Source organism: Eptesicus fuscus, chromosome 3 (genome assembly GCF_027574615.1).
Source record: "Eptesicus fuscus isolate TK198812 chromosome 3, DD_ASM_mEF_20220401, whole genome shotgun sequence".
Classification (NCBI taxonomy): Eukaryota; Metazoa; Chordata; class Mammalia; order Chiroptera; family Vespertilionidae; genus Eptesicus; species Eptesicus fuscus.
In genome coordinates, this window is record NC_072475.1 from 28,792,211 (window position 1) to 28,807,830 (window position 15,620).

The 15,620-nt window shown below is 36.9% G+C and overlaps 1 protein-coding gene across 5 annotated transcripts in view; it reads right to left on the bottom strand.

Annotated features, from left to right (window-relative positions):
• PDCD10 (programmed cell death 10) overlaps positions 1–15,620 on the bottom strand; it is a 48,512-nt gene that overhangs the window by 15,565 nt on the left and 17,327 nt on the right. For 2 of the 5 annotated variants that reach the window (XM_054713700.1, XM_054713702.1), the window contains exons 2-3: positions 11,192–11,362; positions 2,825–2,878 (exon numbers count right to left, since the gene is read on the bottom strand). In XM_054713700.1, coding sequence (XP_054569675.1) covers positions 2,825–2,878; positions 11,192–11,287 — 150 coding nt within the window. In that variant the 5' untranslated portion in view covers positions 11,288–11,362. Of the gene's footprint in view, positions 1–2,824; positions 2,879–11,191; positions 11,406–11,528; positions 11,610–15,620 lie in introns of those variants that run through there. The other 3 variants (XM_054713701.1, XM_008142261.3, XM_054713703.1) reach the window with 3 other exon arrangements.

Sequence of the window (15,620 nt, forward strand, 5' to 3'; positions counted from 1 at the left end):
AGTATTTAATTTCATTCTTCAGATAACTATAATTACTTATTTTAATGAGATCTGTACACCCTGCTGGGCACTGCACAATGTCTCAAATGTTGGAATTAGATTGGACACTACCCTCATTTCCTGTTGTACATTGATTTCCTTATGGTACTTGCTTTTTATCACAGCAATGGCCAAAGTCCAGCTGACAAACACATGACATAACTGAAAGGAATGTAATTCAATCAAATACGTTGAAACAGCATACTGCAAGCTAGTAGTTCAGTGTCAACCAGATGTTGATTATCACTGTGTTTCTTTAAAATTTTTAAATATCTCATGACACCCAAGATATTTGCTATGGGGTCTCAGGGTGCCCTGGCACATAGTTTGAGAATAGTTGCCTTATTATCTTCTGTCTGAACTCTTACTTAGGCTACTTTTTATTTAAAAAGCCTTAAATTTATCCAATGACTCTGATAAAATAAATAGATCTACTGTTAAATCAGAGACTACATACCTACAGGTTTCTCCCCTCCCCCCAAATAAAACCTTCAACTCTATAAGTATACAATTTTTATGAAGAATCCAACTGTAAGAAAAAACTGTCCCCAAGGGCAGTAATATCCAATCTGTAAATCAGTGATTCTCAACAGCACAATCTATCAGAACTTCTAGAGGAGAAAGGAATCAAAAGCAGAATATACATTTACTAAAATTATTTTATCTTGAAATAAATTATTTCAACCCTTTTCCCCCAATAACAAAAACAGATATTAAAGCTCGATAAATATAACTGTTGTTATGGACCCAGAACTGGAAATATGCATTTAAATATACTATACAAACACAAAAATCTTTATCTTTCCAATGCATGCCTTTCTTTAATTTCATTTGAAATTTAATATATTAAATGTGATAATTAAGAATAAATCAATGCAAAACTGACTAATATTTTCCTGCAAAATAACTTTCACTATCCCCAGTTAAGAATCCATGCCATGGAGAGCAAAATTTACCCATGTATCAAACCAGATCTACCATAGCCACATACTTTAAACAAACTGCTTTTTACTTGTACTTCAGTGTTAAAACATTAGCTTATATATAAAGACATTACCAAAAAAATCTTCATGAAATTCATTATTTTATCTCTTTTATGAATGTCATTTAGTATACCATCTACTGCTTCAGACAGGGTCTTCTTTACCAAAATACACAGGATAAATACTCTCTGTTCTAGGTATCAGAAAAGCTGAAAAACGGACTTTTGCCTAACCAATACTACATTGTGCAACCTATCACTTTTCCTTCTTTGCTTTGGTTACAAACATGCTTAAAATAGTTGCCATTAAGCCTCCCTAATGACCAAATATGGCATTTAAAATCACACTAATAAGGAAAGGAAGAAAAAAAGAAAAGATAATGGCATTCATTTGTTGATTCTCTTTATTAACCCAATGATTTGGCAAGAATGTTTTAAAGAAGCTAGTATGAATGTGTACTCAGACACTACATTTTATAGAATATTAAACGCATCTAAATAATTCTAATCCAACATATATGATGTGAAAAGAGATGCCAAGTGACATTATCTATGCTATCAGTTAAGACTGGAATCTATAAGCTAATCTTTGCCATAAAAATATCAGATGGATTTATAATTTCAACTCCAATGAATCTCAACTATAAATTTATTCTTGATTTAAAGATTAAAATACTTTATCTAAAACATAAGTTGTTTTAGTTACTAATAGGAACAAACACACACAAAGTAAATAAAAATTAAAGTTTGAGGCACCCTGATAACGTATTTTGGGTGGGGATGGGGATAAAGTTTTATATGCAAGAATGCATCCAACATATAAAGTAGGGCCATCCAATAAAAATATAATGCAAGAAACAAATATAAGCCCCTGTAATTTTAAATTTTCTAGTAGCCATATTCAAAAAGTTTTTTAAAAAATGTAATTATCTTAAGCCCTGGCCGGTTTGGCTTAGTGGATAGAGGTCGGCCTGCAGAATGAAGGGTCCCAGGTTCAATTCCTATCAAGGGCACATGCCCAGATTGTGGGCGTGCAGGAGGCAGCTGATCAATGACTCTCTCATCATTGACGTTTCTATCTCTCTCCCTTTCCCTTCCTCTCTGGAACCAATAAAAATATATTTTAAAAATATATAAAAAATGTAATTATCTTAAGAGTAAATCTAAAACATTCATTTCAACAAAATATAAATTACTTAGTACTGAGTTATTTTATATTCTTTATTTTGTACTGTCTTCGAAATCTGGCATGTATTTTATATGTACAGTACAATTAAATTGGAACTAGCCATATTTTAAGTTCTCAACAGTGACAGATGGCTAGTGATTATCAATGGAAAATCTCAGGTCTAGAAACACAGAAAAATTCATGCTGAGTGACTTAGCTGTATATTCTCAAAGTGTACTTAATCTGATGTACACAGAGGTCTTATTTTCATGCTCAAAACATTGTTTTATACTTATGTCCTAAAATTGAATAATATGAACATTTCTGAGTTACAATTTTATAAAAGGTTTTAACAAGTCAAATAAAAAATAATTTTAAAAATTGACTCCAAAGTTAAAGAGAGAATACTCCAAAGTCAGTTTCAAAAGCACCAAGCAAAAGGATGAATTTTCAGGAAAGAGCACTTGTTTCAGCTCACTTTTTGGAAGTGTATTAATCTTTACAGAGTACACCAAAACAGGCACAAGATAGTTAAAAGGTTGTCACTAAGAAAATAACCTGGCAATTATCAGCTGGTATTTAGATTTATGTATAACATACATTCTAATAATCACAATAAGTTACTTGTGCCTCACCTTAATGAAAGCTGCTCTCAGTGTCTGAGCTGCAGACAGATTTACTCGTTCTAGCTGCAATAAAAATTTTAAATCAAAATTAATATCAATTTTCTTAGAAAAAGCAACATTTCTGATATTCCATTCTATAGTAAGCACATCGATACACACATCATTCAACTAACAAAAGTATTTGCTAATTAACTCTAAATCACCATAATTCTTCAAAGAGAATTATCTAAAAAATTTCATTAGAAACCATGAAAAATTAAGCTATGTATATCAGTTCTTTATTCCTTTTTTTTTTTTAAATAAGAAACACTGTACTTTATTTATTTTAAGCAAAAGCAGTTTATTGAGAGATAGACAGACTCCCTTTAGCAGGGAGGAAAGGAGCCCAAGTGGGATGCTCAGAAACACTGTACTTTAAAGATAAATTTATTTTAAGATTAGCACAGAATACAAAACAATATAAATCCCTATAGAAAGAATAAACACTTTTGTGTATGTCTATTGAATATAAGATGACCAATACAAAGAAAACATTTGCTACTTAAGATTCTTTGTATTTACTACCATACTCCTTCTTAATTGCTTTTCAATCCCCTCAGCCAAGGATTAAGCTGAGATTAGTCTATTTTATTAATTAGCAAGTAGTGCAGATAAAAGGTTTGTTTGACACTCAAATTGAAGACTGTGGATCATCCGGGATTTCAGAGATGTGTATATCTGTCCTGTATTTTATCAGGATTAAAAAAGAGTTACCTAAAATACTAAATCAAAAGTTCAATCCAAATGCTTTTAATTTGTATGTCAAATACTAAAGGCCCGGTGCACGAATTTGTGCACTGGTGGGGTCCGGCCCATCTGCCCCAATCGGGGCTGATTGGGGCTGGGCTGGCTGTGGGGAGGGGCCGTGGGCAGTTGGTCAGCCAGCCCCGCCCCCCTGGTTGAACTCCCAGTGGAAGGGACAATTTGCATATTAGCCTTTTATTATATAGGATGTAAGGTTTATAATTTTGAAAGATAAAATGATCATATTAGAAACTTTATACAATTCACTTTCAGTGAGCCAAAGAAGGTATCCTATATAATAAAGAGGAACCTTCACAAGATGGCTGCCTATGACCAGGCGGGCAGGGGGGTTAGTAAGGGACGACCAAACGACTGAATAAGCAGGCTGCGTGGGACGACTAGGCCAGCAGGGGGGTTAGTGAGGGATGACCAAACAACTGAACAGCAGGCTGTGTGGGGCGTCCAGGCCAACGGGGGGGGGGGGGGCATTTGAGGGTGACCAGGCCAGCAAGGGGGGGTGAGTTGGGGGCGACCAGGCCAGCGGGGGGAGGGGCAGTTAGGAGCAACCAGGCCGGCAAGGGGGTGCAGTTGGGGGCGAGCAGGCCGGCAGGTGGGGGGCAGTTGGGAACAATTAGGCTGGCACAGGGGGCAGTGAGGGGTGACTAGCCGGCAGGGGGGGCAGTTGGGGGCGACCAGACCAGCAGAGGGGTCTACCAGGCCGGCAGGGGGAGCAGTAAGGGGTGACCAGGCAGGTGAGCAATTAGGAGCCAGCAGTCCAGGACTGTGAGACGGACATCCCCCAAGGGGTCCCAGATTGGAGAGGGTGCAGGCTGGGCTGAGGAGACTCCCCCCCATGCATGAATTTCATGCACCGGGCCTCTAGTACAATTTCATAAAAAAACAAAAACACCTCTTTGGTGAAGAGTTAACTGCCAGGCTTAAAATAACTATCTTAAGTTAAATTCAGATTTCTTTAGTCCCTAAGAATTAGGCCAGTTAACTCAATAAAACTCAAAGTATTTATTTTTTATTTGGGACAGTATTAAGTGTTAAATACTGTTAGAATACAAAGCATTCTAACCTTTATAAATTTCTATGCAAATAGAAAATTTCTATAGAAAACTTATTAACCTATTATACAATTAATATTCCTTTCAATCTCAAGGCAATGAAAATGTAGGTTTTCCTTTATAAACAGCATACGGGGTGGGGCAAAAATAGGTTTATAGTTGTGAGTACTGGATATAGTTTATTCTTGTATTATTATTTATTGTATTTTTCCATACAAATGACTGTAAACCTACTTTTGACCTGCCCTACCCTACACACACACACACACACACACACACACACACACGCACGCACGCACACGAAATCTCCAACACCACTTTATCTCCAAAAATAAAAAGTGCAGTATTTAACTTAGCTTCTTACACATCTTACAAAATGTAACATTGTCTTTAGTAGGTAAAAGGGAAAACACAAGGGGACAAGTTAGCAAATACAGCAAAAAAGCAACTCTATGAGGAGTTTATATAAAATCAACAAAGAGGTATATCTCCAAAAATGAATTTTTCCCCACAGAATTCACTTAGTTATAATAAATACAACTGAAGATTAAAATAACAACACAGCTCTTCTGATCTCAAGTTCTTGTTATGCAGGATAGGCAGAAGGAAACAGGATGAATGTTTCCACCCTGATAGAAACCTATTTCCTTATTTGGGTTAACACCACATTCTGACCTCTTTCAACAAGTCAAAGGTCTGAGTCACATGTGTGCCTTCAATTATCAGCACTATAACTCATTCTCTAATGCCCTGATATGCAAAAAGCTCAAGGCCAAGAAAAGAGGTCAAGAATAGTCTGTGAAGAACTCATAGAATTAGCCAACTTCCCTTACCATCAGCATCTCCAGATTTCTAGATTAAGTTTACATATGTGTACCTTAGAAAAGAAAGGGGAAGGTAAGAGGTAACACACTAAATCAAATCTTTGAGCTATGAAGCACCTCACCAGAACTCTGAGAGGAGTCATTCTGGGATACATTAATGCCTACATATCTTGTAATAAACCGACTAGGCTTTATACCTATGTGATATCCACATTCCCCAGGGAGTACCAGGCACATAGGCACTATACATATTTTAATCCAACTTATTTTCTCATAAATTTATCTAAATTGTTCTGGAATCCATAATTTCAGCCTGTAATACGTAGGCAGCAAGATGTTTTTCTTTTCTCTATTAAAAGTGCTTCTATTTTAGGCTTCCCACTTGAGATATATGATTTCATAATAAAATCATGTTTATCTTACTAGTACCTTTCATGACAATATCAGGTTCCAGTAATATTTTTTTTTTTTTAATTTCTTTATTGATTAAGGTATCACATATTTGTCCTCATCCCCCCATTCCCATCCCACACATGTCCCCAACCCCCTGTTGTCCTTAACCGCTAGTTAGGCTCATTAGCAGCTGTGCATCACTGCAGGTTGCCCAGGACCAAACCAGAGAGAGTCGGACCTGCATTACCACCATTTGTCCACCATCCAGAACTGTAATGTCAGTGCTGACATGTACACATAAGGAACTGTTGGACATTGAAATTGGGTCTCAAAAGGACTGTTGGCCCAGAAAGAAACTCACTACAGACTGATTCATTTGCCTGTCACCATAACCATTATTGCTTGTCTCATTTTCGGTTCTTATAGTTGTATTTCTAATAGCACATGGTCTCACTCATCTAGGGGAAATAATGAACAACATAGACGGATGAACAAGAACAGACCCAGAAACAAGGAGGCATGGATTAGACTGTCGGGTCTCAGAGGGAGGGTGGGGAGGGTGGGGGTAAAGGGGAGAGATCATCCAGTAATATTCTAACACCTATCATTTACTAAGGACTTATTATACAGTGTATTTTTATAGAGTATCTCTAATCCTCACAATAAATATGGAACTAGTTATCATCATCTCCGTTTTATAAAAGAAACTCAGTTTGCATAAATTTATGCAAATATTAAAAAGCTAGTGGAGAAAGGATTCACACTGGATCTGTCTGGCTCCAAAACTCATGCGTAAGACACTAATACTACCCTGCCTCCCTATACTCACCCTCTCCAGAGGGGAGTATACCCTATCATTGAATCTCTTCAGCTACTTAAGAGCCAACAAATTCCTGAGTTTCTACCACGTGTAAGGGAGACAGTGTGAGAGAGTCACATCAATTGGTTGCCTCCCACACATGCCCCATCTGGGGCCAGGGATGGAACTGCAACCCAGGTACATACCCTTGACCAGAAACTGAACCTGAGACCCTTTGGTTTGAGGGCTGACACTGTAACCACCGAGCAAGCCAGGCCAGGGTAAGAAATATTTTTTAGCCTCATTTTACATGTAAAAAAACTAAGACAAAATTATATAACCTAATAAGTGACAGAGAAGTAATTCAAATGGAAATATGAACTATGATTACCTCTGGATGGTGGTATTGTAGGGGAAACCCATGCCTTCACTGTGAAAAAGTATGTTTATTATGCTCAAAATTTGGGATTTTTTTTTTTTTCACTAGGAAAAAATAAAAAGGACAGGTAAAGCTGGAGAAGTATTCTCAGAATTCATTTCCTTATTGATAAATTAAGAGTTGTACTATATATGCTGCTGAGAGTTAGCAGAAATAGTTGATTTGGATTCTTCTGAATAGAATAATACTAATTACTTATCATAAGTTCCGCTTTGTGTGTTTTAATAAACAAAAGTATAAAATTTGGATGATCTAAAATTCACCTTTGGTTGCAAAATTGTTATTTCTGTCTCAAAATACCTACTTCTTCATACAGTATATTTCACCTTGAAACAATTCCTCCAAAAGTCATGGGAAAATAAGACACGTGGTATATCCTTTCCTGGAATGAAGAAATGAAGCATACAACTCTCTTCCTCCATATATTAAAAATTAGTGAAAAATAATAACACCTAAAAACCTGTTCTAACACTTGGCGTTAGGTTTTTATAAACTCATTCCATAATGCAAACAGGAGACCTATTTCACAGTACATTTACAACATGCAATACACTTGGACTCTGAACTCTGCAGCTGCTGATTAAACAAGCCCACTCCTTCAGCTGTCCTAGCATAACTTCATTAAGTTTAGCAAGCGTCAAGCTCCCAGAATGCCATAAATAATTTTGCCTTGTGAGCAAGAGCACCAAAATTTCCTCAGGCGTAAGGATGTACTACTGTCTAAAAATCTGTTCTACATGATGACTGGGAGACCCATCATAGTTATTATTATGGATGTAATGTTATGGTGAGAATGCATAAGCTTTTTCACTCTTATATTACACTAGAGGCCTGGTGTGCACAGGTAGGGTCCCTAGGCCTGGCTGGCAATCAGGACTGATTGGGGCCTATCAGCTGCTGGCCGGGTCCTTCCTTCATTCCGCAATGCCCCCTGGTGGTCAGTACACATCACAGCGAGTCATGGGTCTCCTGGTCGAACTCCCGTGGGGACAATTTACATATTAGGCTTTTATATATATATAGATTGTAGACAAAATTTAGTGATTCATTTACCTTCAAAGTGGTTCTGTGGTACTACTTTCTGCATGATTAACTTGACAATCACTTATCTTTAAATCTGCATAGTACAGATAATGCCAAACTAATTTCCCAATTAGTAGATTTATAGAAAAATCCTCCTTTGAACTATAAATATCAATTAACTGATTAGGTATCTTATTTAAGATATCACATTAATATACTGGAATGTTAGAGAACAATGCTAATTTTTTAGTCTTTTTAAACAAAAACTTCACATTTGAAGGGGCACTAATCATTTGACTCCATTCCTAAATCAAGCCCAAGATTTCACCTCTGTCAAAGAGGAAACCTACTACTACTAATATTCCTAAAAGCTTATTCATTGTGTATTCTCTTTTTAAAATACATGACAGAAATAATTGTTTAAAAAAGCTTGATACCATGTTTGACCAATAAATTCAATTTGAGAATTAGACCCTGAGAATTTGATGCAGTATCTCTCAGTTTGCCACTTCTAGCCATTTCATTTTAAAAATTTACTTCTAACAATTAGTTCTTGAACCAACTATGAGTCATTTGGCAACGTGTTCTAATTCTGGGCCCATTAACCTACATATGTTTTTAGATCTCATCTGGAGAGAATCACTGCCTTTATTTCTGAAAGAGATTTACTAGTCCACTCACAGCCATTTATTTTTCTTTCAAGTTAATTTTCCTTATACCAAATAAATTAGGAAAGTTGTATTAATCCCAACAGAGCATTTCACCAGAATGCTACATCCTATACAATTATTTTCCAAAGTCAAGACTGATATAAAATCCACTTTCCATATGTAAAAAATATCACCCAAATTGTTAGGAAAAAAAAGCTTTTCTCATTCCTCTTCATTAACTAAAGGATCAAACTGAAGCTCAGAAATGTAATTGCCCCCCCGTCAAGAAAAGACTTAAAGTAACCAGATAAATATAGAATATTCTCCCAGAACAACTTGACCCAATAGCCACTGAGTTAGCTATAGAGTTAGACTACAGACATGAAAAGAGGGAGCACCTCTGGCAGGAACTGTCATACGGTTCTTAAAGTACCTGAGAAGTCCAAACACTAATCATCAAGATAGATTACTCACCAGCTTTCAGGGACTGTCTCCTTACTTCTTACTTGGTACAAGGATCATTAAATAATTTATTTGCTTAAGCATCTGTATTCCCTAAGATTCTTATAAGGAAACCTTATTTTTCCCTCTACATTTCCAGACCCTATCAGAACACTTAACAAATAAATGGTTGGCATTTAGTGAATATTTACTAAACAGAAGGGAAACACTTGCTTCTAACAATAATTCTAGCCTTGCAATGAATGGGTAAAGTATTAAAACAAAATGGTGGAATTAATTACTAGAGTGTCTGCTATAGCTGCCAGAGATAGGTGTAACCAGCACTAAAAGAGGGCCTCAGAAGCTAGCATGGTAGCAGTATAATAGAGACAGGTTTTTCAAAAGATGCCTCCTACTTGCTTCCTCCTTAATAGCAAACTTCTTAATTTCCCAACCTCTTTTTCAGCTAGGTGTGGTCATAAGATTACATTTTTATCAATGAGACGTAAATGGAAGTCTTTTATAGGACATTCAAAAAGGTTCTTAAGAAAGCAGAATCAGTTGGAAGTCACACACACACAGACACACCCACACACCCTCCTGCTCTTTTTTTTTTTTGCCCTTTCCAGGAAGCTTCAGCAGCATCCCACATGCTGAAGTGACCTTGGTAAAAGTGCTGGAAGGCCAGCACTAAGATGATGGAACAGAAGATAGGAACCTGAGTTTCAGGTGATACCGTGCCATAACACTCGCCCTAGTCCACTTACTTCTAGAATTTTTTATGTAAGAGAAATAAATTTTACCCAAGCCATTGTTTTGCATTTTCTCCTTTGGTCACTGAGCCTAACACTATTTAGGAGACAGTGTTTGAAGTTCAAAATATTTGTCTGAAATGGAAACTAAACTACGTCTCTAGATTTCAAGTTGAAGAGGATGAACCACTCTCTATTGACCCCAAGACATTAGATCATAAAATAAATCAAATACATTCATTATGAATAAACCTAATAATGTAGGAGAAATGGTTTTTAAACTCACGATCTTACTCTAATATAATTATTTTACAAAAAGAGATGAAAAATTATTGGAAATGGTAAGGGCTTCCAGGTTGTAGTAGCAACAATAAGGTTAATGGTATCAATAGCTTTATAATTAATTAGATTAATAAAACAAAAAAAAAAAGCATCCACAAACCCACAACTAATTAAATAGATAAAAAGCCTAAAGCCACAGAATTCGGAGTCCTAGATTTTAGTCATAGGTAATTTCAGGAAAATAAATTCATATATCAGGACCTTAGGTCACCATTAAAAGGTGCAAAGTGATTAGATTATACTTAAGAAACTTGCACAGTTCTAGAATTCTCTACACACTTTAATATAGTAAATATTAATTTAAAAGAAAAGCCAAAATGTATTAAGTCCTAGAATATTCCTAAAATTAAAAAAAAGTACATCTTCTCTAAATACAAAGCACTGTTATGTTTCATTTATTGGTAAAAATGTTTGTGGCTACTGACTGTAACTCATTAGGATAGTTTGTGCCTGCTCCTCTGGATATCTAACATGTGCTTGTCCCCAACTCTTCAGCTTTCTAACCCTTCCATACCCCTTTCAGATCTTACCATGTCTCTTCTTCAGTGAGGCCTACCCTGACCTCCAAAACAGGCCCTACCTAATTTTTTTAACTTCATAGCAATTACCACAATTTTTCATTTATCTAATTATATGTATTCTTTTAGTTAATGTCCCTCTCTCTCCAACTACAGTGAAACCTCTAGAGGGGGAACAATATATCTGGGATTCTCACCCCACTATTTTATGTCCAGTCCTGGCATGATACCTAACACATAGATGGAATTCATTTATATAAGTATTTGTTACATGAAGGAACAAACAAAGAAGTAGGCATTAAGTAATTGCAGAGATCCTATGAGGAAATATTACCGATTTACCTCATTAAACACAGGATACATGACTGCATAGAGAGGCATAGAAACCATGGAAGTGGTCTCAGCTTCATTCTTCATCTCTTCCATTGTCATCCTCATTCAAAAGCCAACGACAGTAGAAAAAGCAGTGCTAAAATGCAGAGGAATCTTCATTCACTGCAGTATTTCTTCTCTCTTTTTTGGTGATAAAAGAATAGGTCACAAAACATATATTGACCTGGTTAAAGGGGACAAAGAACAGTAAGTTACTTCATTAAGAGGAAACAACAAATACCAGCAATTTTCTTTTCCAAAGTAGAGTCCTTATCTTATGAAAATCAGAATTGTTAATATATCTTACTTGTAAAGGCAGCCCTAGTCAGTGACACATCTGTTTCCCTTCTCAGATTCAAGAATTGCCCTTTCTTAACAGCTCATCTCTCTTATTAGGTACTACTCCACAAAGCAGTGTTGGATGATCCCACTCATCTTGAACTCAGAAAGAGCTCTTTATGAAGCACCATGGATTAATGATTTATCTAATTCCATCATGTGCAATCTAGGAAAAAGTATCAAAATGCATAATCATAGCATTTACATGCAATAGCTATACTAATAAAAGGGTAATATGCTAATGAGGGCGGAAGTCCTTCTGGACAAAGCCGCAGTGGCTGCCCAAGGCTCAGGCAAGCTGCAGTGGCTGCAAGGACAGAGGCTCAGGCAGCCACGGTGGCCAGCAGTGGCAGAAGCAGAGGTGTGATGGGGACATCGCCTTCCCGATTGGCTGGTTGCCTCCCGCAAGCCTGGGGGAGTGGGCCTAAGCCATCAGTAGGACATCCACTCAGGGCTCCCAGACTATGAGAGGGGGCAGGCTAGGCTGAGGGACCCCCCCCCGCTCCCCGCCCAGTGCACAAATTTTCATGTACCGGGCCTCTAGTTCTATATAATTAAAAGGCTAACATGGAAATCAACCGAATGGCGGAACAACCGGTCGCTATGATGCACACCAACCACCAGAGGACAGATGCTCAACACAGGAGCTGCCCCCTGGTGGTCAGTGCGCTCCCACAGGGGGAGCACCACTCAGCCAGAAGCTGGGCTCAAGGAACTTGGACATCACCCAAGGGCTCCTGAACTGTGAGAGGGCACAGGCCCAACTGAGGCTCCCACCCCAAGTGCACGAATTTCGTGCACCGGGCCTCTAGTACATTTATAACTATGAAATATACAGTGTGTTAAGTGTGTATGGAATACAAGTAAAGAATAAAGAATTAAAGTGCATAACATTTTCATTAAATGCCTTTTGCTAATTGTTCACTGATTTTGTCATCTAAAAATAACAATAAAATCGTAAGCACCAAATAACTTAAGGCAGATCTTAAAACTGGAAAACTGCTATCAAATGTGGTCCATTTGGGGGGAAAAAATGTTACTTAATTCTGCCAGTGGTACTTTTTGAACCTAAAACAAGAAATCCACAGGCACTGGTAGTCTGGAATTAAAATAGCACAGTTCAATAATATAAGAGAGAAATTTTACCTTGAGGAGTTAAGGAAATGTGTTGCTTTTTAAGAGAAAGCAACTACATTTATTCCCTTTGCAAGGATAAAAAATAAGCCTAATTATAAGGTGGAAGTGTAACAGTAGTGACTTAGCTATATATATAGTTACAAAACAATCAATGTGAATAATTTCTACCATTTGCAAAGCATTCTCCGATTATAAAACATTTCCACATGCATTTAATCCTTATAACTTATTTACAGTAATTGTCATTCTAATTTTACATGAAAAAGAAGGCTCAGAGGTAATAATTTGCCCAAGATCACACATGCAGAGGCCCAACACTGAATCCCAGTACTTAGAATCCAGATCTGATACTCCCACATCATAAAATCAAGTCTGAAGTGGAAACAAAGAACCTGAGTTCATCCACCCAAGAAAATACCCAGAAGTAGAAGTTATTTATTTACTGAATAAATATATGTTTAGCACCTACCACTTGCAAGATGCAGTGGGAGATGAATAAGATATCCTAATCATTAACAATTTACCTGGGCCAGACTTTGAAAGGCCTAAGCAGTTTGAAAGGTAATATCACAGCCCTGGAGTACTTATAGCTTCAAAATTATCCAATAATCCATCCCATTTGAGAACTGCTTACTATCCTTCCACATCCCGACCAGTGAAGGGGAACTCAACACCTACTTGAACAGTCTGGTTCCATTTCTGTAGTTCTAAACATAGACAATTTGTCCAATTTCTGAGCTGACGTATGGTCCCTGACTTCACAGAACAACAAAACAAGGCCAATTCCTAAATTTTATTCTAGGGCAAGAGAAAATCATTACCTGATCAGACCACTGATTTAAGTAGATTGCTTGGTCATAGCATTAAAAATAGAATGGCGGAACAGAAAGTGAAGGCAGGGAAAACATGTATCTTTATAAGAGATCAACAAGACCTGAATAATAAGAGGAAGTAGGTAAATATCAGTTGTGGCCCTACTGTTCCTATTTAACTACCTAATAGGCCACTTGGTAACATACTTTTCCACATAGAAATAAATTGTGAATACCTTTTTATAATAAACTTGGAACAAAGCATAGGGGCTAAAATACAGAGAAACTGGTCAAAATGAAAATGATAGGTACAGTATGCACAGTTTAACAGTAAAAGAAGGCATATATACTATGTCAATGAAAAAAAGCAAGTAAGAAATAGCAGGACAGGGTCAAAAGAACCTGGGAAGTTATCTCACTGGGTGACAGAAAAAGAAAATCATTCCCTTATTTAATAAATATTTATTCATTACCTACACAGCATTAGGCCTGGTACTAGACAGAGACCAGTAAACAAGGCTAGACAGTCTCTGGTTTCATGCAGCTTATATTATGGAAGGAAAGAAAAAATGAACAATTGTGAGTATGACAATAGGGGAGAAGTCAGGATGCTATACTGCTATGGGAAAATGGGATGAGAGAACCAGCATCACAAAAACCAGGTGTTTCAAATATTCCCAAGCATGGACAGCAAGTTTTAAAAAAAATTTATTTGGTTTCTTGGCGAGGTCAAGAATAACACTCAAAGAGTAGGATCATCCCTGCAAGGGCTGATATAGTGAGAGAAGTCTACAAGAATCTCAGTAAAAACAAGGTGAAACACTAAAGGAGGTTCAATAGAATCATTTTTGTCTTTTACTCTTCCAAACACATGTGCCTGTCCCTGCATATACTAGGTGTACCGGTTAATAATGGTGGATTTTGTAAACAAAGAAAACACGATAATTTCAAGAGAAACATCAAAAGTGCTTTATTCAAAGTAATATCCATCACTAGCTACACATTTCCCCCATCTTTCAGGTAATTTGTGGATACCGTCCCAATAGAACTTTTCTTGTTTTGAGGCAAACCATTCAGAGACTCAATTTTCCACTTCTTCATACGTTTGAAGTGCTGCTCAGAAAGTGCGTGTGCCATCGATCTGAACAAGTGATAATCTGAAGGAGCAAGGTCTGGTGAATCCAGTGGGTGGGTTAATACTTCCCAGGCAAGATCTTTTAACAAGTCTTTCACTGGTTTTGAAGTGTGTGATGGTGCGTCATCATGAAACAAAAATACTTAGCCGTGTCTTCTGGCACATTCTGGTTGTTTCACAATCAAAACGTGGTTCAAATTGATTATTTGTTGTCGGTAGCAATCAGTATTAAGGGTTTCTCCTGGTTATAGAAGCTCATAATACACCACACCTTCCTGATCCCACCAAACACAGAGCATTGTCTTCTTTCAGAAGCAATTTGGCTTTGCAGTTGATGTTGATGGCTGACCTGGATCAACCCATGATTTTGTGCATTTGCGATTCTCAAAATAAATCCACTTGTCATTGACAGTCACAATTCGATGCAAAAAAGATTTTATTTCGTGCCGTTGAAGCAACATTTTACTGATGACATTTTGGTTTTCCATTTGTCTTTCGTCAGTTGATGTGGCACCCATTTTCCTTCCTTTAAAATCTTTCCCATTGCTTGTAAACAATCGGAAATTGTTTGCTGAGCAACGTTTAATCTTTCTGCAAGTTGTTTTTGAGTTTGACATGCATCTTCATCCAACAATGCTTGTAATTGTTGGTCTTCAAACTTTTTCAGTTGACCGGGACATTCTTTGTCTTTCACATTGAAATCATCACTTTTAAAGCGTTTAAACCTGCGTTCACACGTATCTTGAGATGGAGCATATTCACCATAAGCTTCCCGAAGTATACGATAACTTTTTCTTCAAAATAATGAATTAAAACTTCCCGCAAATGCTCTTTCTTTGGCACGAAATTCGACATTTTCAAGCGTAAAAATACCTATGATGTTAACACCTTCCAAAAATTTGACATATGAAGTTTTGAAGCTTGCTGTCAATACAACAAAATAGCATACATATCAAATCGCATATATATCAACATA